Here is a 26,241-nt window from a genome sequence, read left to right on the forward strand (position 1 = left end):
AGTAATAACTAGTAATATTAAACTAGTAGTATTAAACTAGTAGAAAGCGCCGCAATTTGGGCGGCGTTTGGACGCTACACAGCGCGCTGCGTCATTCAATAATCGCGCTCACTCAGCAGCTGAGCCGCAGAACCTGCATGGAAAACTGCTGCATCATAACCTGTTTCCATTTGATATCTCTCCCGTTTTGATTATTCACTTCCTTTCATATGCTTTTTATCAGTCTTTCGCGTCGCGCGCGTCATTCATGCCCTGCGCTTTCCATCCGCTATGAATTTACAGGTGGATGTACGGCGAACAGCGGCATCCTTCTAATTGACGCCTGATATTTTATGCGTACCAGCCATCAGTACGTTATCTCCTAATTATTTGACACTGCATTAGCGCGGACTTCTTTTGCCTTGGAGCGGTTATTTCCATTCATGTTGATTATAATTGACTTTATAATTCATAAGTCTTTTTTACTATCATTGCCAGCGAGCAGGATTTTTTCGTGGGGGACATTTAGTGCTGTGTGAACGGTGCAGTAAGCACCCGCGTTGACTGCTGCTGATTGCGAAGAAATTTCGAACAGCATGGCCGATCCGCAGGCCACCAGCGGTCCTCCCCCTGCTGGCAATGCGACCTATGCTCCCTTCCCTGAGACATTTTGTAGGGAAGCACTGTGGGATCGCGCTTATACGTGGGATACGGATAATCCGCAGTTTACGCCATGTTTCCAGAAGACTGTCTTGGTGTGGATACCGTGTGTGTTCCTGTGGCTGATGCTACCCTTTCAGTCGTATCGCATCCTCAGCAGTCATTTCAAAATCAGGAGATGGACATGGCTTTCCATTGCCAAGACAGTACGCCGTAATTCTGTGCTTAGTGGAGGAGCATAATCTGATAGTGTTGGTGAACTGTGTGTTTGTTTGCAGACGTTTTCCCTGCTGCTGTTCGTGTTGGCTGTGATGGATATGAGCTATGTGGCGCACCAGTGGAATACGGTAGAAGGCCGCGGCCTCCCGGATGTTGATCTCATTGCGCCACTCATTAAAGCAGCCACATTTGTAAGTTTGTCAAAGGCTACAGTTGAAAATAGTAAAGTAACAAATTCATGAGGAAATATTCAATCAGAGCGCGGCGATCACATGATGAGCAAAGCGAGATATTTAAGTTTTTATGTTTGTTTTGGAATTGAAACTCAGCCGAATTTTTTGCCCAGGCAGTCTGGTTGTTGTTTTAAATTTTAACTTATAAAAATTCTGATATAAAAATTCGGTTGCTTTTCAAATAGTTTTGGGTTTTTTTAACTTAGCAGTGTCGTTTTTAAATAATTTTCATACAAGATTCTAGTTTGTTTGCACTGCGAATCTGATAACGTAACCACTGCATCTCATTCTTGTCGCAATAAAAGCTACAAATTGTACTTTATTATAATTCACAGTTGAATATTAAATTTTGTTTTAGCAAAACGAGTTGTAGTTAAATTGAACCAACCAATCTTTACAATGATAACATCAATTATTGCAGAATTGACATTTTTTATTGCAGTTATTATCGGTGTTCTTCATTTACACGGATAAACGAAGTGCCCGACCATCTTCGGCGATATTGTTCCTTTTCTGGCTGTTAATACTCGTCGAGAGCGTTGTGCTCTTTCAAGAACGGATCAGACATGCCCAGCAGAATGTGGGTTTTGCACTGCAGGAGTTTATCCGGCATCGGTTCCCCAGATCAGATTTCACTCATTTCATGGTGATTGTTATAACAGGGCATTCATCATCACTTTCTCTTCGTTACGACCATGCTGTACTTTCCCATCACCCTGGCACAGTTTGTGCTGTCATGCTGGGCGGAATACTTCCCGGAACGGGAGCATGGCGGTCTGGTAAGAGATTATTCAACAAATTGCGATAGGTTAATATTATTATTGTGCAGTGCCTTGAGTTCGCCGTATTTATTTTTATCAGACTTGCGTCGATTGCATAACAATCCTATCGAAACTTGTCCATTTTGATATGTTTAGATAAGTAAAGGAAAGGTAAACAAAGGTTCTTTGCACACTGCACAGTATTTAACAGAATGTAGTACAGTATACATGCACTGGAGACTGGCAGTGGTAACCTCACGAGGCACAGGCTAAATTCATCTAAAACTTTCGGTAAAATGAGAGTAGCATGGAAAGCAGTTCATAATAACGGCCTCGAAATTTAAAAAAAACAGAATCAGTAAAAGCGGTGATATACTGCTTCGTATTAGTGCGTTACGCAGAAGATGCTTGCAACGAATTAATGCGTTGCGGCAGTTACCTTCAGGGGACTGTAGGTGCTACCTCATTTTGACGCTTGCGTTTTATGTTCGTAGATACCATGCCCGGAGTTATTTGCCTCGTTTCCAAACCGACTGGCTTTTGGGTGGTTCACTGGGTAAATATTTTTTGTAGCTTTTGTAGTAAATAATTATGCAACGTACTGTATTTCTTTTAATAAATAACTTTGGTTGATTTGGCAATTAATGGTTTTATTGGTTTTAATTTGTGAAGCAAAATATTTATCAATTTTTGCTTATCAGTTGTGCATCTTTCTGATGGGTTTTTGTCATTAGACTAGCTCGACTGGGATGGAAACGTCCGCTAGTGCAAGCAGACTTGTGGGATATTAATCCGGGCGACCGCACCCAAGTCTCCACGAACAAACTGGAAAAATACTGGCGACATGAAATGGTTGAATTCACAGGGTAATCGCTCAGCTGATCAGTCGTATGCTGTATTGTACTGATTGTTGTCTATGTAGACCGCGTCATAAAGAGCCTTCATTGCTTCTGGCATTGGCTAAAACATTCTGGTTGCCGGTCTTGCTGAGCGGCATCCTCAAATTAGGCAACGACATATTTGTGTTTGTGGCACCGCAAATTTTACAGTAAGAACCGTACGTGCGCTTTTTGGTTTTGTGCTGTATCCTTATGCGATTGATTTTCAGGTTGTTGATTGGGTTTACAACGGATAAGAATGCCCACTCTTGGAAAGGATACTTTTACGCGGTTGTGTTGCTTTTTGCTTCGTTTGGACAAACGATCATTTTGGCGCAGTATTTCCACATGTCAATGCGGATTGGGATGCATATTCGAGTAAGACAAAAGTTGATTGCGTTTGACGTTTTTTGCTTTTACGTCATTGTGTATTTCGTTATTTTTTTAGTCAGCTGTTATTGCCACCGTTTACCGAAAGGTGAGTTTATTTGGAGCATATTACCAGAAGCCAATTGTGATGAATCGGTTGTGTGTCTTGGTAGGCCCTGCGAATAACAAGTGCTGCTAAGAGATCCAGCACAGTGGGTGAAATTGTGAACTTGATGTCAGTGGATTCTCAGCGCTTCATGGATCTGATGGCATTCTTGCATTTGTTGTGGTCTTCGCCGCTACAAATGGCGTTGGCAATATATTTCCTGTATAATCAGTTGGGCCCTTCGGTGTTCGCTGGTTTGGGTGTCATGATCTTGATGGTTCCTATAAATGCCGTTATTGCATCAAAGACTCGTGCACTGCAGGTACGAGTATCATGAGGAGATTTCGATATTATGTGTACTCGAAGCAAATAAATTTGTACTGGGTTCTGAAAGTGTGCGCTCGTACATCCAGAATTTAAAAAATTTATGTATACCGTTATTTTATTATGGTTTTGGAATGCATGTCTCTTGTAACTTCTGATGGCCATTTTTAGATCGCTCAAATGAAAGAAAAAGACGGGCGCATCAAACTGATAACGGAAATTCTCAACGGAATGAAAGTTTTGAAATTGTATGCATGGGAAGAGTCGTTCTTGAAACAGATTCTTGGAATTCGAGATCACGAGGTAAACTTCTCCTCTGAAAGCATGAAGATTTTTTGTAAATTTGTTTCGTCCTTTCATAGTTGGAGACACTGAAGAAAGCAGCCTATTTATCTGCGTTTTCATCATTTACATGGATATTGTCACCGTTCTTAGTGGCGCTTGTTAGTTTTGCCACCTATGTATTGGTGGACGAGAAGAATGTTTTGGATTCACAAAAAGCTTTCGTCAGCCTATCGTTGTTCAATATTCTGCGATTTCCTCTTTCCATGCTGCCGATGGTTATCACGTCCGTCGTGCAGGTATGTATGGGAAATAACAGAACTTAAACTGTTGTGAAGCAAAAGAAAATTCATCGAACTGTAGGCAAAAGTGTCGGTGGAACGCCTGACAAAGTTTTTGAAAAACGAGGAGTTGGATCCTGAAAATGTGAAGATGATCCCAGCGGACGATAACTCGAATTCGGCGGTAACCGTTACACAGGGTAGTTTCTCATGGGGAAAGGATGATCCCATCGTACTGAGAGATATTAATTTGGACGTGAAACAAGGAAAACTGATCGCGGTTGTCGGTCAAGTTGGATCGGGGAAATCATCGCTGATTGCCGCTATGCTGGGATTAATGGAACGTCGATCAGGAAACGTTACGCTTAAGGTGTGCTACCTAAAAATAATACTTCACAGTTACCTATATTCGTGTAACAGTAAACCGTTTTATTCCTTAATTTCATTTTCATCCGATTAGCCAAAAAGTTTGTGTAACTTTCGGTATCTGACTGAATTTTTATGATTTTTTAGGGGTCCATCTCATACGTCAGTCAGCAAGCTTGGATTCAGGTAAGGTTTATTAGTATTGCCTCATTAGCAAACCATGAACATGTGATAATGCATGCGCTCTTTTGTGGTATAAGGTTTTTCTTCGATATTTAATTCTTTATGCTGAACTGTTATTTTTAGAACTTGACACTGAAAGAGAATATATTGTTTGGAAAACCTCTGGATGAAGCCCGGTACAAGCGAGTCATTGAAGCTTGCGCTTTGGCGCCGGATTTGGAAATGCTTCCTGGAGGCGATCAGACCGAAATCGGTGAAAAGGGTATCAATTTAAGTGGTGGACAAAAGCAACGTGTTAGCCTGGCCCGAGCGGTTTACAGCGGAGCGGATGTCTGTTTCCTGGATGATCCGCTCAGTGCCGTGGATGCACACGTGTAGGTGGCATTTGTTAACATTATGGGAATTTCTCATACTTTGATTGGATTAGTTTTGCTTCTTTTTTTTTTATTTTCGCTTTACAAAATCTGACGTTATTTAAAGTCTAATCGTTTTGCTAAACTTGCGTAAAATTTTGCAGTGGAAAGCATCTGTTTGAAAACGTTCTCGGCCCGAAGGGACTGTTGGCGGGAAAAACCCGCATTCTGGTGACTCACGGCATCAGTTTCTTACCTCAGACTGATTTGGTTGTGGTGATTGACGAAGGAACAATCTCAGAAGTTGGAACCTATCAGGAATTGTTGCAGAAAAAAGGCGCCTTCGCCGAAGTATTACGAACGTACTTACAGGAAGAGATCGAGGCCGAAGACGATCCTGACGCCATCGCCATTAAACAGCAAGTTCTCCAAGAAATCGGTGATCAGCCACCAGATCACGCTCGGGCACAACGCACCGCGTCCATCACCAGCCAGACCTCCAACTCGTCGCTGAGGAAAATCAAGCAGCAATTATCGCGAGTGTCGCGACAGGATTCGAAAAAGTCTAATCTATCCCCGAGAAAGAGTATGTCTCCCGAAAAAGAGCCGGAAAAGAACGGTGGACCCGCGGCCAAAGCGGGTGCGGGTGGCCCCCGGGCTGGACTGGTCGGGGCGGAGACGTCGGAGACCGGAAGTGTCAAATGGAATGTTTACATGATGTATCTGAAGCATATGACTTACGGAGCTTCCTTTGTGATCATCCTGTTCTATGCCGCATTCAACGGAGTGGCGGTGGGCACGAATGTGTGGCTGGGTGAATGGTCAAACGATTCGTATATTCCTGAACGACGGAACAGTACTGAATGGAGAGATTATCGGTTGGGCATCTATGGAGCGCTGGGTGCTATTCAGGGAATTTTTGTCTTTATGTCAGCGCTTGTGCTGGCGTACGGACAGATTCGGGCTAGCAGGAATTTGCATCAGAATATGTTGGTGAGGATTTTACACGCGCCGATGGCTTTCTTCGACACTACACCACTGGGACGAATTGTTAACCGATTTAGTAAAGATGTGGATACGGTGGATACCATGCTGCCGATGAATATTCGCATGTGGCTGAATTGCGTCTTCAGCGTTCTTTCGACTGTGGTTGTGGTAAGTCTGAATTCTTTTTTTAGTGTTCTGATTTTGATAAATTAGCGAATTATTCCATTTAACGATTTTTGAGCCTAGGATGGATTCGCTAAATTTGTTTTTTCTTGGTTTTACCGTAGACGTTTTATCGTTTTTTCTTGGTTGTAACTTATCGACCGGAGCGAAGCGAAGGTCCTCTACTTCAAGAGTAATACTTTCGTTTAGAGTAATACTCGGACAGCAAATAATTAAGTTTGTAATAAATTATTAAAGTGTATTTTATACATGCTGTACTCAAAGGAAATGCTGCGCTCCGGTCTGCCAAATGCACGCCAACGTGCATTTTTCCTAGTATATAAGCCGCTTCCGTATTCTCATTGCAGTTTGACATAGTTTTATTCATATTAATCAGTTTAGCACTCGCTTTTCTGGACAAAATAGAATCTCGACTATTTCTAATTTTTGCGGTTGCTTGCAGATTATTTACAGTGTTCCGCTTTTCGCTACGGTGATCTTACCCCTGGGAATATTTTACTACTTCGTGCAACGATTTTATATTGCTACGAGCCGACAGCTGAAACGCTTGGAATCGGTCTCTCGCTCTCCGATTTATTCACATTTTCAGGAATCAGTTACCGGAACTATGGTTATCGTAGCAACTAAACAGACAGAACGTTTTATCCATGATAACGAGAACCGTGTGGATACCAATAACGCATCTTATTATCCGAATATTGCATCCCAGAGGTATTATAAACACTTGTAATCCATAAATTTTGTGGAAGTTTGATAACGTTTTGTTTTTAAAGGTGGCTGGCGGTGCGGTTGGAAAGTGTCGGTAATTTGATTGTATTTTTTGCCGCCTTTTTTGCTGTGATTACGCGGGATTGGAAAGATGCTGATGGAAAGCACTGGGTGGATCCGAAAGACATGGGTTTGGCCGTGAGCTACGCCATGACGGTGACACAAACCTTAAACTGGATGGTGCGGATGACCAGTGAACTAGAAACTAATGTGGTGTCCGTGGAGCGAATTAAGGAGTACACCGAAATCCCAATGGAGGCTGACTGGATTATTGACGGCAAGCGACCTCCGCAGAACTGGCCACAAACCGGCGCTATCGACTTTAACGACTATCAGACGCGCTATCGTCCAGGACTGGACTTGGTGCTGCGTGGTGTAAAGGCGAATATCCAGCCAAGAGAAAAGGTACCGTTTAGTTCATTCGAATCGGGTGATCGCTCGTTAAGTGTTTGTGATAAATTGTGTACCTTATACAAAAACGAGCGTTTGTTATTGCTACATATGGAGTGGTTTTGAAGCAGAAGCCGTTGCAAGAACGAAAAGTGTTATTTCGGGAATTTTTATGTTGTTTGCTTCTAAGCATCTTCGTTTCCGGTCACAGACGTTATCTTACCCACAAAGGATTTATTATGTTACCGCATTGTACGAGTGAAAACTGCGATAACATGACAGTCTTGTTGGAATTTGTGTATTATATTTGTGAAAGCGATCACTGTACTTCCGCTGGTTGGAATATTATGTTACGCAGAATGTGAAGTTTGCTTTTTTGCAGATTGGCATCGTTGGACGAACGGGAGCCGGTAAGAGTTCACTCACCTTGGCCCTGTTCCGCATTATTGAGCCGGCTGGCGGTTCGATTGTTATCGATGGAATCGACATATTTACCATGGGTTTGCACGATGTGCGCTCCCATTTAACTATTATCCCACAGGTATGTGTCACTTGAAAAAACGCATTACGCTGTGTCTGACTAATCCGGATGTCGGGTGCTTTTTTTGCTATAGGAGCCGGTGCTGTTTAGTGGAACGCTGCGGTTGAATTTGGATCCTTTTAATGCGTATTCCGATGAAGATGTCTGGATGGCGCTGGAAAATTCGCATTTAAAGCGCTTCGTCAGCTCGCTGCCGGATGGGTTGCAGCATGCTGTAGCCGAAGGCGGTGAAAATTTAAGGTGCTTATTGAAACTATAAAATAACTGGCGGATTTATGCTTCCCGTGTAATCTTTTCCTTCATCGCTTGATTATGGTTGTATTTACCTTTAATGTTTTACCATGTGATTCTTACATCTATTATATAATTTTTTTAGTGTTGGTCAACGACAGCTGATCTGCTTAGCGCGTGCACTGTTACGAAAGACGAAAATTCTGGTTCTGGATGAAGCGACGGCAGCTGTTGATTTAGAAACAGGTAAGAAGCATTTTGCGAAATTTATATTCTAATGCTTGCAGTTGCATATTAGTAATTGTTTCTTTTTTTTGCAGATGATCTGATTCAGCGTACCATTCGGGATAAATTTGCGGATTGCACTATTTTAACTATCGCCCATCGCTTGAATACCATTATGGATAGTACTCGGTAAGATCTGGAATTTTACTGTTTTAAAACGAATATTATTTTGTGCTGCTGGATTTTATTTTTCTGGTGTTATTTATGAGAATTCGTTGTTCACACTACTTATGCGTATAGTCAATAATTATAAATGACGTGTGTTTTAGCATTATGGTATTGGATCAAGGGAAAATAAAGGAACTGGATTCCCCTGAAAACCTCCTTCGTGATCGAAATACGATATTTTACGGGCTGGCCAAAGACGCTAATCTGGCCTAGTTGTTACAAATGATTTGTATGTATTCTTATTCTCTCCTGTCCTAAATTTTGTGTTGTTTATAGTTGTAATCTTTTATTGCGTTGAGTAAATGTGTTTCTAAAAATATGTGGTGAAAGCATCCGGAGATTTACTTTACTAGTGCAGTCGGAACAGATGAGTCCATTTTTACGGCAGTAGATTTTAACGGAATAGTGCTTATTTCCTGTGAAAGCTGAGCACCGGTTGTTATGTTGCGAATGAACGGAGATTGTTGCTAGAATAATGATTGTTCTTGACCTACAATTAATTGTGCGGAAACAGTCTGGCACTTCTGGTTTGGATTATTCATCCCTAATTACCGAGATTAAAATTAATATGAATATCGCGGGTCTTTTATTTTGGCGCGTTCTGACTTATTCTCGACGTTTGTTAAAAAACACATTCGCCTATACAATAAACAGACACTGGACATGCAGAAAAGTAGACTAACTTGTAATAAAGATGCGGTAAATAAATTGTATCTGTACATACTATTTGTGTCCTCGTACTTATATACTTCACCAGCTAGCTAAAGTGCTTTACCATATTAATACAAATCAAATTGGGTGCTGGTGCTGCTTTTTAAAATGCCCTCAGTGGTCGGTAGAATCGCTGTTTTTTATGAATCAATCCCAGATTCCCAGTGACATGACCGAGCAGGCTTTCCTTGGCGGTCGTTTTTTTTTATTGAGAATCAAGTGGAGCGCTTACTGTATCTGTTTGGTTTGTCAATCCGAGGAAATATGAGGTGATGTAGTGGAAGCGTGAGTAATACGTAGTTACGTACAGATACCGCATTTTATAAGTAGTACTCTGTAGTCTGTACTCTGTACTTACATATTTCATCCCATAGCCCACTAATTCTGTCTCCACTGCGGCGTAATTTTATTTTGCCCTATGATATTGTCGAGAATAAAAAATCAATAATACCGGTTGCTGCTGCTGGGAATTCGAATTGTCAGGTATTATTCTGATGACGATAACGGTTACTGCAGCCGAGCAGTTCCTAACGCTTTTTTCCCTTTCATTATATACAACCTGTGCCAATGGTGCTCTTGTTTGCTACTAACGGACAAGTTGTGCGGCTAATGGAAATCAATACACTGCACACAGACCGTGGTATGTGTACACTGAACACCGGTACAGGTGAGTATTCCAGTGTGCAAAAATGTTCTCATGTCTTCCCTTTTTTTGCATCCCGCTTCCACAATCACAGCGCTCAGTCGTTCGCTCTCTTGTAGCAACTTTTGTGTGAATTCGAAGAACACTCTTTATCACTGGCGTATATTGAAAAGTGTGCGTTGTACAATGACAATGTTGTGTGCACGCCCTCTCATCCAGTATTCCAAAATATTCAGATCATGAGAAAGTGCCGACAAATTTGCTTGGCACATGCGGTTTTCGATTCTTGATGGAATGGTATCTGCAACAGAATTGGGAATAATTTTCTGTCAATGATCTGCCTCATTTTGTGATAATATCTCGCTGTGTATTTTGGATGTAAGTAATTATGGGATCAGTGATCTTTTATCCAGTGGCTGGTTTCGATTAGAATTTATTATGACGTGCACATCTCCGAATACTGACGATACTCAGGAAATAATAATTACAAGCCGACTGTGTAACTGGGATCAGCAAAATTACAATTAGGTAATTTTTCAGAACACTATGCAGCATGCATATTATTACTTTAAGTACAATCGTATACTGCAGCCATTTGTTAAAGCCATTAAATGAAACTCTTGCGGGTGAATTTAGATTATAGTTGCAGGAAGCATTTAGCATATTGCATTTCTTTAATTTATCAAATCCTTAAATACTACTTTTAGCAGGCTGGCATTGTATACACTGCAGCTTCAGTGGTTAGATTATGATTTACCTCTTATAACTGAGATGCTCTTCTCGGTAAAACAAAATGTTGCGCGTAGGCCAAATAAGCGAGACAGTCTCCCATGGCTGCTTTGCAATGTCTATAATTTTTACTTTTTGTTGTGATCGCGAGCCACTTACTGTTGTTGTGATGATTATTGCCAATAAAAAATTAACAGCTAAGGGAATAGCTAACTATACGATAGCGCCTAGCGAGTAGTTCTTCCGAAGTATACAAAACCTCACGTAAGATCAGAATAGTTAATCGTAGGTAATCCCTATGCATATTGGTTTAGCATTAACGGCGCGGCTCCTGAATTACCGAATATACTGTAATATAACTAAAGGCAGAGCAAGCGGGCTACAACGCGTGCTGCTTGTTCGGGACATGCATGATTAGCATAATCCATATGTATAGTGTGGAAAGATTTCCGTAGCGTTTCCGGAAAAGCATCCCATTAACCGGTTTTGTTGTCAGCTTCCTGTTACATGCACATCGTTCCATCTGTCACCTGATATATATTACAGCTATCCAGGATTATTCATCGATTTCCGCGAACAATTCAACGGGAAATGTTCCCGATGAAAAGCCGGATCCCGAAGCAGCGCCACAAATGTCATCATGCGTGGATACCATCAATCGTGCTGGCATTTCTTACGGTCTTTCCCATTTGCATTGCTCAAGAAGGTAATTAACATTGCCGTCACCCTGGGTGCCGGTGCCAGCTACAGCTGGCAGAAAACTGGTCTGACCTTTGTTAGCATGTGTACCACGCAGCTGCAGATACGTGCAAGATATTCCGTCATCAGGTTGACGTATATTAATCACCAACGCGAAACAAAAATATCTCTAGATTTCGCAATGACTTTGACCATGGATGACCTTATATCGACCGGCGCATATTAGCTCTGTATAGCGGCATTACGGTGATATCTCACTCATCATACCTGCGCTGTTTCCGGTTAGATGCGACCACCGTATTCACAACATCCTCGCTAACGACACTTGCTGAGTATTTGAACACGACGGAAGTGATGGCGCAGAACAGCACTTTATTCAGCAGTACCGGCAGTAATCACACGATGAACCTGACGGCACTGTACGGTGAGCCGTCAACCGATCCGTTGTACAATGTCACGGTCGGTGTCATATTGACCATCGGAACGACAACATCCTACGACTACGATATACTCAAACCGGCAATCGAAGCCGCATTCTCCCGGGCGCGACATGATTACAGTATTAATTTCCAGCCGAGGAATTATTTGTACGAGGTCGTCTGGTGGTCAGATATTAGTCCGGATCCGCGATTGGCCAAGACGCAGGGCTGCTGGATGTGGAATGCGAGTGGCGAATCGGCCCAGGCGGTTAATGAATCGGTTGACGTCATTGTAGGACCAGGTAAGTGCCCTTTAATTTCAGTATTGCGGTCGCGATAGAGTGACTTTATTTAGTACTTAACGATCTTTGGCTTACTTTAAGCACAGTTTTCCGAACAATGTTTATAAGAAGTAAGCTTTTTTACGTGATCAGTTTTTTGTTAGTGACTGTGCAAAATTTTGCAACGGTTTGGAACAGCGAAGCGCGACGCTTTTGTCTGTTGTCATGCATTTCAGAGTGGAAGGATTAATCGATTCGTTCAAGTGATGTTTTCCCATTACTGTTCATGAATGTTCTGTAGACAGTTCTTTAAAAATTATCAATAGTTTCTCAAGCCATTCGATTTCTAACCACTTACAGATTCTGTACTGTACTGTACTTCTGTACTGTTTATTAACAGACGTGTACAATATATGTCGTTCTTTAAAGGGCCAGTGCGTGTCCATATATTAATACAAATGCGTCGTTGTAAAAGCATGACGAGTTAGCACTGGTGTAACGCATAATATTTGTGCCTTTTTAATTGCAGCTTGTACAAAAGACATGCAGATCGTTAATCAGCTGACGACATATTTCAATGTTCCGACCGTGACCGGGGCCGCAAACTACGTGGATAGCACTGCGGAATTTCCCTTTCTGACCCGCTGCGGATTCAGCACGGCCGATATGTGGACTTTTTTCTTGACAATAATGGACAAATTTCAGTGGAAGCATGCCTCAGTGATCTATGACTACGACGACAAAGATGTGGAAGTGACCTTTACAAGTACCCGCTGCCTGCGTTGATTGCGTGCCAATATTGATATGTTGACACAGTGTCCTTACGCAGGTTTGTCCGCCATTCTGCGCAACCACAATAAGGTGGTGTTTGAAAAGCGTCTGAATGCCACAGAGTTTGATAATTACGACATTGTGCCGGATTATTTGAGGGATGCGTCCATTAATTCACGAGGTAAGACATTTAACTGAAAATACGACGAAAGCGAATGTGAACAAGGCGTACCGATGCACTCAAGAAAATTTCGCTAATAAATTATTGGGTAACTTTCGCTGAAAATGTTTACTATCCTTATTATTAATTATTCGCATTAACTGGTAAAGGGAAAAATGTATTGATTCAACGATAAAATAGCGTAATAGGAGGTATTGTACAACTTGTTTACACGATGCGGCTTGCTGCAGTGCTGTGGTTTCAGGCTGTACCGTGATAATGTTAAACTTTGACTAGAATCCGTATAATAATAATTCACCGACTACGATATCCGAATTTAAATTTTCTCCTGACTCGTACTCAGTTTTAACAAAGTTAATTCGAAAACGTTAAGAGGAACTACAGCATATCTGCGCGTCTTGGCACAGTAGCTAAATGATACCGCTTCTGTTGTAGTATGATGAAGCATCCTATGCAAAATTATTTACTGTGCACCTGAAGTTAAAAACTGTGTTTTTTTCAGTAATTGTGATACTACTGAAAGGCGCCTTGTTCCGGTACTTTATGATCGAGAGTTACCGTCTGGGGATGTCCGGTGGCGATTATGTATTCGTCACTACCGATCTGTTTTTGGATGGCGTCGTAACACGCGGGAACCAAGGTCACTGGAGACAGAGTAAGTTATACATTTACCAAAGTTTGATGGGTATTTGCACTGCTGTGACGGTGTTTATACACGTTGAGTAGGTGGAGAATGTTTTATGTCAATCGTGCATTTTGCAGGGGATGGTTACGACAGGGAGGCTCTGAAAGCGTATGCTAACCTGCTCGTATTGACTTTAAAGGACTACACCCAGAGTGACCAGTACCTGATATTTTACAACCAAATTAAAGCACAAGATAAAGCTGAAAATCGCAAGCGATCTTCCGTGATTAACTACTACTCCGCCAGTTTTTATGACTCCATTCTGATGCTGGCGTTGGCTATCCGGAAGTTTTTAGCTGTTGTGGGTGAAGATGACATGGATATCAACGACAATGCCGGAAATGCTAAGAACGTCACACTGGGCTTATGGAATACCACCTTTCATGGTACGCAATCGAAGGTCACATGCAGTTTTTGGAAAATTCCGTATTTAATTTTGCACTATTTTTACAGGAGCGAGCGGCAACGTGCACATTAATCCAGAAGGGGATCGAACCGATGATTTAAGCCTTTACTACATGACCAATCCAATCACAGGGACGTTTTCGGTAAGTCCGTAAAATTTTGACAATTTGCACCAATCTGTGGTCCAGTTATCCATGTATATAAGTACCTCCTCCGTAAGCTGATCAAATTTAATAATCATCTTTGAAGGTAATCACTTTATTCTAAGACACGGTTACACGGAAAATGTCCATTTCAGGTTGTTTCGAATTATTATGGATATAATCACGCATACGAAGAAGTGTCGCCGATTTCTTGGCGCACAGCGGATGGACAAACGCCTCTAGACGAACCCCTTTGCGGTTACGAAAACGACAAATGTCCTGACACCAGTAAGATACTCGTATAAGTAGCTACCTAACTTTGATGAGGTGGAAAAGGACGCCTTTTATGTCGTAACACGTTACTCGTATATATGACCGAACTGACTTTTTTCGGTATTCTGAAATCACCAAACTGTTTTCAAGACAACGATTTTATTCTAACATATTTAATTTCAGCCACACCCGCGGCTGTTGCCGGTTCGATCGGTTCGTTACTGGTGTTGATCGGTCTGATCAGCGGTCTCGTCCTGTTCATCAAGGCCCGTCGGGAAGCCAAAGCATCGAACAGCGTGTGGATCGCCGAATGGGACGATCTGCAGTCGGATCACGGTGCCCGTACGGGATCCTCGCGGATGTCCATGATGAGCGGCACCACCGCCTCCGCCACCAGCGGCTCCAAAACTAGCATGCCCACCAGCGAGGGCAGTTCACAGCGCACACGGACCGGCAAACCGCCGCCCAGTAGCGGGAAGCTGTTTTTTACCAGTTGGCAGGGTCGACCGGTGATGGTGCGGCTGTGCGAGAAACACCGTGTGCATCTGGACAAGCGGCTGCTGAACGAGGTGAAGGTCGTGAGAAACATGATTGACGATAATCTGCTGCGGTTTATCGGGGCGGTACTGGATCCGGAGCATTTGGCTGTTATTGGGGAATATTGCTCAAAAGGCAGTTTGCAGGTACGCGCTTTACGTGGTAAAGGTCACAACCGAATATGGATCCAGAGCTGGTAATTTCGGCAGAATAATTTAATTTTGTTAATGAGAAATTATTGTATTTATGTACTTTTTTATTTTTCGTTATTTGTTAATTGACTTGTTAGTACTGTATACGTATGCTGTGTCACGTTTTTACTGTGGCATATACACTTTTGCGTCCGGCGTTTTGGTGTTCATGACTAGCAGACGGTATTCCGATGCAGATAATTGATTATTACATACTTTACAAAATAGCTAATAACAATAAATTAGTTACATTTAACTAGGATTTGTTGGCGAACGAATCCTTCAAACTGGACTGGATTTTCCGCTACGCCTTAATTAACGATATCATTAAAGGCGTTAGCTTTATCCACCAATCGCCGCTCATATATCACGGACGGTTAAATTCCGGGTGTTGTTATGTGGATGGAAAATTCGTGTTAAAAGTGGGTGATTACGGACTGCCAACTTTCTATGAAAAACGTCTTCCACGAGAAATGACCAACGAAGATTATAAAGCCTTATTTTGGACGGCACCGGAATTGTTGCGCGATCCGTATGGTCCCGGTACGCAAGAAGGCGACACCTTTGCGTTTGCTATTATCCTACAGGAAATCATCCTCCGGGAAGAGCCATATGCCATGCATCCCTATGAACCAAAAGGTACGTATGAAAAAAGTTACTCGACAAAATCGGAGGAAACTTTCATTTGATTTGTTTTGCAGAGATCGTAGGAAAAATTAAGAAAACTGACGCTTTCCGTCCACGCGTTACCAATCCAGATTGTCCGGCAACATTATCAGCTCTTATGGAGCGTTGCTGGTCAGGACAACCGCTAGACAGGCCGAAATTTCCGGAAATAAAAACTTCTATGAAAGCTGTCACAAAGTACGTAGAACATATCTCTTTTGAATTTTCAGTTCTGTTACAGTACTTTTAAGATTAAGCAGGTTTTGTACGCGTAGTTTATAAATGGGCAAGCTGCTAGTCGTATGTTGTTTAATATACCTGTATGTCTGTACAACTCTTAATATTTTTTATCTGTATCTGTTTTTTTGGCAGAAACAGTATCTGTATTGAACTAAATTTTTTTACAGAGGTGATGTGGAAAAAAGCAATCTCGTTGATCTTATTGTGGCCAGAATGGAACAGTATACCGCCGATCTGGAAGAAATGGTAGAAGAGAAAACGAAAGCCTTTTTAGAAGAGAAGAAAAAAGCCGATGCCTTATTAAATCAGATTCTTCCACAGTGAGTAGCCCACAGTAGAATTAGTACGTAAATGCGCCTCTTAAGCTTATTTATTGATTGCTGTTAAATATCAGTATATTATTAAAAGTGCCGACTTTGCATTCTCTAGAATTTTTAATCGTTTCTTTTTCGCAGAGCTATCGCCGATCGTCTGAAACGTGGCGAAACCGTGCCACCGGAAGCTTTCGATAGCGCGACGATATTTTTCAGTGATATTGTTGGATTTGCCGCCATTTCGATGGAAAGCAGCCCGATTCAGATCGTTGATTTTTTAAATGATTTATGTATGCTTTGATAATTATTTTTATTTATTATCGTTGATTTTTTAAATGATTTATGTATGCTTTGATTTTTTAAATGATTTATGTATGCTTTGATAATTATTTCTTATCTTACCGATTATAATTTCAGCTTGTTTACAGATTCATTATTCGACAGCACAATACCGAAATTTGACGTGTACAAAGTGGAAACCATTCATGACTCTTACATGGTAACGATGGCAAATATCCGTTAGCATGGACAAACTTGCATTGTATTTCTAAAAGCAGTGATTGTGACATAATTATGCGTAATGGCAATGGTTTTATGTTGAACAGGTAGCATCCGGTCTTCCCAGGCGGAACGGGCTGAATCACGCCAAAGAACAAGCAGGGATGGCGTTGGCTTTAATGGATCTCATCCATACGTTCAAAATCCGGCATCGGCCGGGTGAGAAAGCCCGCCTGCGTGTTGGCCTGAATTCAGGTATGCCGGATAAAACATTTACTAATCGGACACTGATTGGGTAAAATTGGAATAATTCAAATTTACCAGTAATGGCAAATATGTTAATATTTATTACAGTAACACAGTTTCGGAGATTGGTCACTTTGGCTGTCCTGGTGTCTTAATAATTATTGTGATGGCGCATATAAAACAGTACAAGTGCTGTAGTACTTGTCTGTACTTATCTATATGTACAATGTACATACGTTAAATACTTATGTAGTACAATATACGTTAAATTTTTAGGTCCCGTAGTTGCCAGTGTGATTGGCCTAGCCGTCCCGCGATACTGTTTGTAAGTGGACGAAAAATGTGAAATTTTTTATGGCAGTATCGTAAAATTAAAGTGCTAATCTTTTGTTTGTAAATTTTATACAGATTTGGTGATACCGTAAACACGGCAAGCAGAATGGAGTCTACGGGAGAAGGTTTGTTTACAACCACATTCTGGATTGTTTGTATATAATGCCCATTTATAAACACACTTTACGAATTCCAGGTTTGAGGATACAGATGAGCCCCAGCACCAAAACCCTTTTAGACAGTTTCGGAATTTTCGTTATGGAAGATCGAGGAGAAATTGAAGTAAAAGGCAAAGGAAAGATGCGAACGTTTTGGTTAATTGGTCAGTTGTCCGCCTAAACAAATCTGTGATTTCTGCAGGCTAGAAATGAACATTTTGCCGAACGGTATTAACTGCAACGAATTAGATCTAATAGTCGTACATTAATCAGTCGTGGCATCGAAACTGCAACAGTGATTGCTATTACGAATTTGTATTGGACTAATGTGTGATTACTGGTTGCACGCGCGCGTGACCTATCTCGAAACCTTCCACAATAAATTCTTCCTTTTGCAGTTCAATAATTGCGATGAATCTGTATTGTATATATTGTGTTACGCCATGCAAGGGTGGAAGGGATTTTTCCATTGTTATGACATAACTTCAGATATCAGCAAAGATTTGAAAATAAATATTAATAAACAATCCAATAATTTTGTATACTAAAGTAATAATTGAAGTGGCAGCTGTTTTCGTGTGCGTAAAAAATTTTAAGGCAAATGTAAGAACAGAGGATTCGATTTTGAACTTTATTAAAGATTATCATGCTTCGTTGTTCAATACTACATCATTATGCAGTGCATTGTCTCAGTCAGTCAAAGTACACTTAGCATAAAACCACAACAGTATCATCACAATAAAATTAGAATTTAGTTACGACGACCGTGGATGAACGACCTCCGAACCGTTTACGACATCCACAATGCCGACCGAATACTTTTTCCCTGTACGGTCGCCAACACGTCAGCAGTACCAGCGCATCCAGTAGCGGTTTCAGCAGTGTTGTAATCATCATTTTATGGAATTTGACACCGTGCGGGATGATGTAAAGCATACCGCGGTAGTGCGCTCGTAACATGCCAAACGCATACGGTCCCATGCAGGCCATGAAGCTAAAGGTCATGCCCAGTGCCAGAATGATTTTATCCAGTTTATCCGCTTGATCTGATGCGGAAGTGGCTGTTAACCGGGTGTTATGCTCGCCGCATGCCGCTGAACGATGGAGTCCGAACATTGTCAGATCAACGTTTTCGTTTGTACAGGAATACGCCATTATCGGTGTTGGATAGGTATACTCGTCCTTCTTTCTGGTGGCGGCATAGTGTATCGAAAGCGTCACGGTTACAAAAAGTGATAGCGCTGCTGGTATCCAAAACACGCTAAATAAAAAAATTCGATTAGATATTTTCGTACAGAAAATGTATTTGCAAGCAGTTTATGTAAACAGTTGCAAGGCATTTTTTTACTATAGTATGTACTATACCATAAAGTCTCCATTAACCAATGTTCATGAGCCATGCTGTCCCATACGCAGTAACCAGGAAATTCGGAAACTTTCCAGGTAAAATACATGAACAGAGATAGTCCAAAACCGGCCAGCCATAAACTTATTACAACCGCTGACCACTTCAGCTTAATGCACGAAACGGTGTTCCTTAAAATTGTTGGAAAGCATGAAATGCACACAACGTTCCATGAATTAACTGCGGCGAGGGCATTTCCAGTCACCAGCCTAAAATTAAGTTGTATGACGAATATGGAAAGTAAATGTTAAAGGTCACTAAAGTGTGCTCTACCAAAATTGGCAAGCCTCCGTCAAAAATGGCCAGCTCCAGGTATCATCTATATAATTGGATGCAAATTCCAAGGGAAATATGAAGATGACTTGCAAGAGATTTATACAACAAATGTTGATGAGGACAGATTCCACTTGATTCTTTCTGCTGGCGTGACATCTCCTGGAACCAACCGCTATAGCAGTAATATTAAAGGTCACTGCCAGCAGTGTTTGTACGAAATACAATGCAATGATCAGTTTATTGTGCGGTGTCCAGAATGCGACTTCCGGTTCGCTCCATGTGCCGTAATTGTTTGGTTCGTCCAGCGTATAGGAATCGTTAGACTGTGTATAGGAATGATCAACATAATTAAGGTCCACGTCGTCGTGATCGGCGTATGACACATTATTGTGATAATCCGAAAAATGTGTTGGCAAGTCGTTCTCGAGCATTCCCATTTTTTTAATCAGGTTAATTAAAAACCGTGCGAAAATCGAGTGCCATTTTTTAATTATAAATAACCGAAAGTGTGGCAAATACCAACAAACAACAAAGGGATAACCTGCATTCGCAACGTTGGATAACTAGCGGAAGTTCACAGCGATCAAGATTAATCGTTCGTGATTACAAGTTTTGTTATTTGATCAAATGTAAAGCGTTTAACGTACTAAGACTTAACTGTTCCAGCATTCAGAATAACCACTATATTGGGATCGAAGTTTACGTAACTAGAAACAACATTTTACCCTAAAATTCTCATGATTTGCGGTTGCAACCTTGATCATGATGAAAACCCAAACTGATAGCACTGTTCAACCATTCGTGCCAAAAATTGAGCTGTGTCAGCTCAGAACTCGTACAGGTCGTACGTATCACGTTAATCGAACGGTTTGATGTAATTACCTCGTAATTATCAGCTACAGTGATCAGAAACTTCATTTATTCACATGTGCATCTGCAGACACTAAAACATCGTACTGAAAATTATGAAAATCGAAATATCGATAAACTAAACTGCAGCATAAAACTCTGAATCACAGATGGATTGACTAATACGATTTTCTGCATTATACAAAACACAACCTTTGACAGTCTTTTAGTTTTGCGATCTGCTCCAAAACGGTACCCCTAAAATAATTTACTAACTGCAAAATAAAAAACTAACGAATTAAGTCTTAAATCGTTTCCAGCTGTTGAGGAACAATTGGTTCTTTTTCCACTTTTACAAATAGCGTGGCCGGGTCAAGAGGAGCATCCTGTTTATCAAATAATTCCACGTGCCGGTAGCCTGTGAACATAAGCAATTAAGATTAGCATTAAAATTTTATACGTTTCTCATTTTATTAACTTTTATGGCGCAGATTCTTTAAACTCATACGGTTAAAAAATTATCGAGCAGTAATAAAGACATTACCATTTGATGCTAAGCACGCGTAATAAAGATACACGTACCTTCTTTCATGCTGGTGACTGGTATGGTATAATGTGCAATAACTTCATTGACTGAGCTCGTTTCAAAATCCTTGACTTCGAAACGCATCACAGCCATTTCTTGATCATGTATCGTGAACGTGAAAGTCTCTTCCCATGATGGATTAAATCCTGAAAGTAGAATAAGTTGACAATTATTCAGGAAAAATCAGTACCCGGGGTGATAATAACGACAATGATGGATCCAAAACATTTTGTGCTGTAACTCATGCTGTTACTTACTACGCTTACTACAATATGTCGGTGTTATTATATGTGCTATTACAGATAGAGATGAATATGACACAGCTGGAACCCGTTTTCTAAAATAACGCATCGCTGTCCACAATAATTCACATTTCAAAATCAGCTGCGCACTGAGTATTGTAGTACATGCAAGATTGATATGCGTGCTGTAATATATATATTATTTGTTTTACTCGTATTTGTTATTAATATATTTTCTTTTATATACAAGCTAATTAATACTCTTATTGGGACGTACCGTTGTTCCTTATGTACTTTGTTTTTTCTTTCTTGCAATCCCGAGCGCAGCCGTAAATCTGCAGTGTCACATAAGGATCGGTGATATCATGTCCATCAATGCCATCAGGTTTGGGCAGCTGCTGTGCACTGATGACAGTTATGCGTAATTTAATGGGAATGATGCGATTGTTGTACTCATCGGGATCCATGTCTTCGCTGCGCAGGTATTCCGGCTTGAGCAAATATCCACAGCCGCCGTTATCCCGGAACATGGCTTTGTACACCTGGGTCTCTGCTCGACGATCCTGGTAATTAAGAGCGACGATCTGGCAGCCGGCATGCAGCATGGGAATCGGATCGTAGTTGCTAGAGTCGGTGCGCAGTCCGTCTGGGTAAATTCTGACCAACTGCCGACGGGTGTGGCTAATCAATCCAGAACGGCTCTCTTGGATTAAGCTCAAACTTTTCGTTTCCGACAGCGAACTCATCTCGAAAAATTTTCCTGTTATTAATTACTAACATTAATACATTATTAATAAATATCCATGTAATTTAATAAATTGCCAGGTAATTTCTTCAATTATCCCACTTGAAATCAAAGTTTTCTTTAGGAATACAATACACTCTAGTCCTCTGTACACTCCTGTCCTTGGTGATGCAGTGGTTTTTAAATATACCAGTCTGTGTATACGTATTGTACAGTCGCCATATCGTCATCGTCATCTGTACATAATTTTTATAGGTCAGCATACGCGCTAAAGGTGCAGCTTAATTTACCTGACGTTTTCGAATGATCATATCCACGAAACTTGACCGCGTGTAAATATGTTCCATTTGACAATATCTGCGAAATTTTAAGCTGTAGTTGTTTATCCTTCTTGGTCACCGGAGGGGCATCGATATCGGTACCGTCCACCGCGGATTTCGCTAAATCATCATCCCCTTCCGAGGGAAGGGATTCGGTTTTCCCTAGCGGTTTTATCTTTTTAGCCTTCAGTATGACGCGACCTTTCAGGCTGTCCGGGGATGGCAGCAGTTTATCGCTGTCCTTAGGTGACTCGCAGTATAACATCTCTTTTAAGATATTGTTGAGATGGTTAGCCATAACGTCCTGCTGCTCTACCGAACAGTGGTTTTCGATTGATAAAATTACGGGATACCTGTGACAATAAATAAATGGAATCAGCAAGTGATTGTGCATATCACGGCCATCTTGTTTCACAGTTGCATTTGCAGTTTAGTATTTAGACGAATATCAGTATGTCTGATAAGGCTGCAAGGTTGCAAAATTCGCAGTAGGAAATCTTAGCTTACCAGGAAAGGAGCTTATTAGGAAAGTAGCTTATTTTTACTTTTTATTCATGCATAATTGTGCCGTTTATGTAGTAAAGTGTCTAATCGCTATGACGGCATTATGAATATCTGCGGCAGGAAAGAATTGACTAATAAACTTATAAAGAAACACAGACTTGACTTACGGAGAAGTACGAAATCCATATTCTTTGATCACAGTTACAACATCACGGAAGTAAATATTTGACGTTAGAGTTCGTCCATGGGTTATTATGGGTTCACCTTCCGGTCCATCCCAGCAATCCACTACAATCATATGCATCAAATAGGTTTACAGTTGTACTTAAACGGCTCAGCTATACAGTAAATTTATTCCTTCGGTCAAGTTTAATTTATTGTTTGAGATTGCATTAAACCATCAAAAGTAAAATATATAAACCATTAAAAGTAAAATATAAAAACCATCAAAATTAAAATATATTCATTGCAGTTATCTGCTATTGTACGTTTTACGGCACGCGGTAATATTGTATATTCATTGCACTGACATTCCACGCAACGGCATCCTTGCAGTAAGCACAGCACGTACGCTTCGACACTACTGCTTCCGGTGAGCTGGTTTGCCATGAGGTATGTATTATGCTAAACACCATTAAAAACTAATTAACATTTTGGACACGATTTTACGACTGTTGAAATTTCGAACGTTAAAAACGAAATATGTACATCATGTTGTAATTACTGAAGCCTATAGAGTATACTTACCGATGACGCTATGAAATAGTCCTTTAACGGATGCGTCATATCGTGATAGACTTGCCGGTGATGGCTGTTGAAGAGAAACTGTTTCTGGTTGAGCAAATAATTCCGAAATCCTATAGCGCGAAAAATGGTTGGCATCTCGTGGTAAATCAAACAGGAACTTCATCTATCACCTTGTAGGCTCAGTTCGTTGCGTGCTTGATTTTCCTCGAGCGGTTCAAAGGTCTTGATGATATATTCGCAGGCGTCGACGCTGCGCTCGGCTTCCTTCTGGGTGTTTTGCAGAAATGTCTGCAAATTTGATAAACTCCACACTGCACCGGCGGATTTCTCTGCGGTATGCCTGCCCAGAAAATTGACATTTTTATCCCGCAAATGCTGTGAACTTTTTTGGCATTTACTCTTGGAAAATCTTTTTTAAATCTGGACGTTCTGATAAAAGCCGGTAGAACTGGTGAAATCCATCGGCGTCTAACACTAAAACCGAAGCTCCGTCTTCGCTGTGATGAAATTTGGCTCCCGCTGACTAAAATAAATTTATGCTAAAAGATTTTTAGTATACATATATGTATCTACAAAACGTTAAGTTGTTCTTATATATGAAATTATCGAAGAGTTTTAAATGTCATCGTTTCGGTATGATGGTAGTGTTCCGCAAACGCACCAGAAAAAATCCTTTGGCTTTCTCATGTGTGAACTGTAGATTCAAATGGCTAAGCAGTTTCATACATTCCTCCAAATTCAAGAATCCATCACCGGATGTATCCGCCAAAATAAACTGCTTTTTCAAAAATCTGTAAAGCATTAACAATGAAAACTTATTATATACATATATGCCGACGTGCTGTTTTGTCGCACTGCAATAACAAAACGTGTGACTCCTATGCAGCCAGAGCGCTGTTTATTAACAAATCACGATTTAAGGTGAATACGTCTTACGCGGACACCCATGTTACCGCTCATATATGTGCACCTTTCTAACCGCGCTTCCCGGTTTTCGTTCTGTTGTTTCCCAATCACATGTTCCACGACATTGACCCACTTTTTACGCGTATCAACAGAAGGTGCCACCAAATTCACCGTCTTCCCGCGGCCCATTACAAAGGCGAAGCAGCGATCTTCCGGGAATTTGGCAACAAATTTTTTATCATCATCGCACAGATGGAACACATCGGTCTTGTATCCGCAGCGGACTTCCCTAATCTGTCCGACATCAACTGTAAAAATACAAGTATCCTATAGCAATTCCCCTGTGGATTCCCGTATTATTTAACAAATTTACAGCAAGTGTCAACAACTGTTTCTCTACTGTATTTCCTATGTGCACTGTTTAAATATTTACTTATTCGGGGCCGGCTCTGGCAGACAGCGTAACGGTAGGAACCGATATCGTTGTAATGGATCGTTTGGTGGTCGGCATCCAGCCGGAAGATCCGCTGATAAACTTTTTTATTGGAGGTGATTTTCCATAATGGGGTTCCTCTTTCAAGATCTTTGGCATCGTCTTGAACTTCAAAATATATTTGATGTACACCATAGAAAATAACCATATTGCACACTCTTTTGAAAGTCATTCAACCATTCAAAATTCGAACTCTCATATTACGCTGCCTTTGCAACTGGTTTCATATAGACTTTTAGTGGAGTATTATTTACACAAAATATCATACACGCTACAAAAATCTCATATCAAAAGTAAAATAATTTCATGCACAAGCAAAGCAGCGAATATGTGTTGTATTAAGTAAATAGTTTAAATACCGTAGCACAAGCCAGCCGCTGTACTGAACAGTCTGAACTAAACGAGCACTTATACCGTAGATAGACTATGTACATTACATTAAGTATGCAATGCCGGCATTTCGAAAGTTTCTGTTTTCTTCTGTTTTTTTTTCAGCATTTAAGTAATGCGCCAATAAGCTGATCGTCGTTTGTACAGGAACCGTTCTTTTCAAATTATACAAAAATATTCATATCTTCGAAAAGGTTGTTTAACCAGCAATAAGCAATGCATTACGGCCGAAATCTAATATTATTAACAGCAATATTGAGATAGTGGACTTACAGTCCGTTTGCTGTTGGGCTCGTTGTGCATCTTCTCCTTCCGGCTTCTCGTCGCGAGCGCTGGTCTTCCGTGGAGGACGTCGTTTGGAACCTCTGATACTGCACAATAACTTGCTCATGGTGCTAACAAAACCCTCAAACTTCGGGATAAAGATTCTTCCCACAGACACACGCTTCAAACGCGCACACTCGGCTAACTGCAGCAATCTGCCGTCTAAGCGCTTTCCGCTGTTCTGCAATCCCCAAATGCCGCGATCAGGTGACGTCGTTTGGGTCGGTGGTAAAACATACTACAGCAGCATGCTGCGCTGGAGACAAAGTAGTCCACTTCAAACATGACGGAGTAGACAAAAGAAAACAGATATGCTGCATAATCCAGCAGATTAGATAGCGCGATTGGTTAAGGCAATCGAGGAACGCATTCGTTCCTTGATGATGTTTGTGTGTCCGCGTTTGTGTTATGGTACGAATTCTGTTAGAACAAGCACCTTATTCAGCATACGAAAAATAGCTGGACAATTGCACTGCAACACGAAAGACAGTAATATCGCCAACAGGGCAGACAGATCTCGGGAAAGAATCGGCTTATCGTTGTGGAACTGTATACAATAATCAATTGTTGTACAGTGCTAAACCGAATATCGGGATGCAGCGGTACTCGTATAGATACAGTGCGCATTTCAAGGCGGCTGTGCATTCGTACGCACACGCTGCATCCTCTATACATGACTTTGTACGACTGTACAGCACTTACCATTAGCTTACATTAGTTGTGGCACAATGGCACCCATTTTAAAAGTTTCTAAAAATTTACTAAATCTAAATGTAATCTAGTT

General features: G+C 41.0%; 4 protein-coding genes across 8 annotated transcripts; 2 read left to right on the plus strand and 2 right to left on the minus strand.

The window, feature by feature from the left end:
* The first annotated feature begins 159 nt into the window (after nt 1–159).
* On the plus strand, nt 160–9,128 carry LOC129594360 (multidrug resistance-associated protein 1-like). The gene is made up of 23 exons (XM_055491022.1): nt 160–845; nt 918–1,049; nt 1,534–1,671; nt 1,754–1,870; nt 2,347–2,408; nt 2,587–2,718; nt 2,775–2,900; nt 2,961–3,108; nt 3,179–3,208; nt 3,273–3,527; nt 3,701–3,832; nt 3,892–4,110; nt 4,175–4,462; nt 4,606–4,644; nt 4,765–5,015; nt 5,159–6,149; nt 6,607–6,875; nt 6,938–7,337; nt 7,705–7,863; nt 7,937–8,103; nt 8,240–8,340; nt 8,415–8,508; nt 8,649–9,128. The coding sequence occupies exons 1-23, from the start codon at nt 576–578 to the stop codon at nt 8,758–8,760; spliced, it is 4,632 nt and encodes a 1,543-aa protein (XP_055346997.1). The 5' UTR covers nt 160–575; the 3' UTR covers nt 8,761–9,128.
* A 282-nt stretch (nt 9,129–9,410) lies between these two features.
* LOC129594361 (atrial natriuretic peptide receptor 1-like) lies at nt 9,411–18,061 on the plus strand. 4 transcript variants are annotated; one of them, XM_055491025.1, is made up of 19 exons: nt 9,411–9,543; nt 11,177–11,336; nt 11,616–12,050; nt 12,559–12,795; nt 12,859–12,981; nt 13,484–13,636; nt 13,744–14,052; nt 14,120–14,214; nt 14,370–14,502; nt 14,671–15,170; nt 15,476–15,854; nt 15,917–16,079; nt 16,289–16,441; nt 16,577–16,725; nt 16,864–16,934; nt 17,041–17,188; nt 17,456–17,504; nt 17,588–17,637; nt 17,709–18,061. In XM_055491025.1, the coding sequence occupies exons 2-19, from the start codon at nt 11,222–11,224 to the stop codon at nt 17,849–17,851; spliced, it is 3,405 nt and encodes a 1,134-aa protein (XP_055347000.1). In that variant the 5' UTR covers nt 9,411–9,543; nt 11,177–11,221; the 3' UTR covers nt 17,852–18,061. The 4 variants fall into 4 exon arrangements, with proteins under 4 accessions (XP_055347000.1, XP_055347001.1, XP_055346998.1 ...); XM_055491026.1 differs by having other exon boundaries at nt 9,468–9,543; nt 11,185–11,336; XM_055491023.1 differs by lacking the exon at nt 9,411–9,543 and adding an exon at nt 9,735–10,429.
* A 232-nt stretch (nt 18,062–18,293) lies between these two features.
* On the minus strand, nt 18,294–20,117 carry LOC129594330 (uncharacterized). Of its 2 annotated transcripts, XM_055490979.1 has the most exons (3): nt 19,349–20,117; nt 19,036–19,284; nt 18,294–18,931 (listed from the first exon to the last, which is right to left on the minus strand). In XM_055490979.1, the coding sequence occupies exons 1-3, from the start codon at nt 19,786–19,788 to the stop codon at nt 18,415–18,417; spliced, it is 1,206 nt and encodes a 401-aa protein (XP_055346954.1). In that variant the 5' UTR covers nt 19,789–20,117; the 3' UTR covers nt 18,294–18,414. The 2 variants fall into 2 exon arrangements, with proteins under 2 accessions (XP_055346954.1, XP_055346955.1); XM_055490980.1 differs by lacking the exon at nt 19,349–20,117 and having other exon boundaries at nt 19,036–19,317.
* Nucleotides 20,118–20,256: 139 nt separating this feature from the next.
* On the minus strand, nt 20,257–25,922 carry LOC129594296 (1-phosphatidylinositol 4,5-bisphosphate phosphodiesterase delta-1-like). The gene is made up of 13 exons (XM_055490933.1): nt 25,407–25,922; nt 24,684–24,851; nt 24,315–24,558; nt 24,006–24,135; nt 23,743–23,867; nt 23,515–23,684; nt 23,345–23,454; nt 23,128–23,221; nt 22,765–22,885; nt 22,064–22,446; nt 21,306–21,788; nt 20,783–20,932; nt 20,257–20,618 (listed from the first exon to the last, which is right to left on the minus strand). The coding sequence occupies exons 1-13, from the start codon at nt 25,522–25,524 to the stop codon at nt 20,506–20,508; spliced, it is 2,409 nt and encodes an 802-aa protein (XP_055346908.1). The 5' UTR covers nt 25,525–25,922; the 3' UTR covers nt 20,257–20,505.
* Between the last annotated feature and the right edge of the window lie 319 nt (nt 25,923–26,241).

This window comes from Paramacrobiotus metropolitanus, unplaced genomic scaffold, assembly GCF_019649055.1.
Source record: "Paramacrobiotus metropolitanus isolate TYO unplaced genomic scaffold, Prichtersi_v1.0 Parri_scaffold0000067, whole genome shotgun sequence".
NCBI lineage: Eukaryota > Metazoa > Tardigrada > Eutardigrada > Parachela > Macrobiotidae > Paramacrobiotus > Paramacrobiotus metropolitanus.

Coding starts and splice junctions, on each gene's coding strand:
- LOC129594360 (XM_055491022.1), top strand. CDS start 576: ATGGCCGATCCGCAGGCCACCAGCGGTCCTCCCCCTGCTGGCAATGCG. Junction 1,871..2,346: donor AACGGGAGCATGGCGGTCTG/GTAAGAGATTAT, acceptor TTATGTTCGTAG/ATACCATGCCCGGAGTTATT. Junction 7,864..7,936: donor ATTTAACTATTATCCCACAG/GTATGTGTCACT, acceptor TTTTTGCTATAG/GAGCCGGTGCTGTTTAGTGG.
- LOC129594361 (XM_055491025.1), top strand. CDS start 11,222: ATGTTCCCGATGAAAAGCCGGATCCCGAAGCAGCGCCACAAATGTCAT. Junction 15,855..15,916: donor GCATCCCTATGAACCAAAAG/GTACGTATGAAA, acceptor TTTGTTTTGCAG/AGATCGTAGGAAAAATTAAG. Junction 17,189..17,455: donor GCGTGTTGGCCTGAATTCAG/GTATGCCGGATA, acceptor TTAAATTTTTAG/GTCCCGTAGTTGCCAGTGTG.
- LOC129594330 (XM_055490979.1), bottom strand. CDS start 19,788: ATGGGAATGCTCGAGAACGACTTGCCAACACATTTTTCGGATTATCAC. Junction 19,285..19,348: donor ACGGAGGCTTGCCAATTTTG/GTAGAGCACACT, acceptor ACTTAATTTTAG/GCTGGTGACTGGAAATGCCC. Junction 18,932..19,035: donor TGGTTAATGGAGACTTTATG/GTATAGTACATA, acceptor TTTTTTATTTAG/CGTGTTTTGGATACCAGCAG.
- LOC129594296 (XM_055490933.1), bottom strand. CDS start 25,524: ATGAGCAAGTTATTGTGCAGTATCAGAGGTTCCAAACGACGTCCTCCA. Junction 23,222..23,344: donor ACTATTTCATAGCGTCATCG/GTAAGTATACTC, acceptor AATGGTGTTTAG/CATAATACATACCTCATGGC. Junction 22,447..22,764: donor TATGGATTTCGTACTTCTCC/GTAAGTCAAGTC, acceptor TTATTGTCACAG/GTATCCCGTAATTTTATCAA.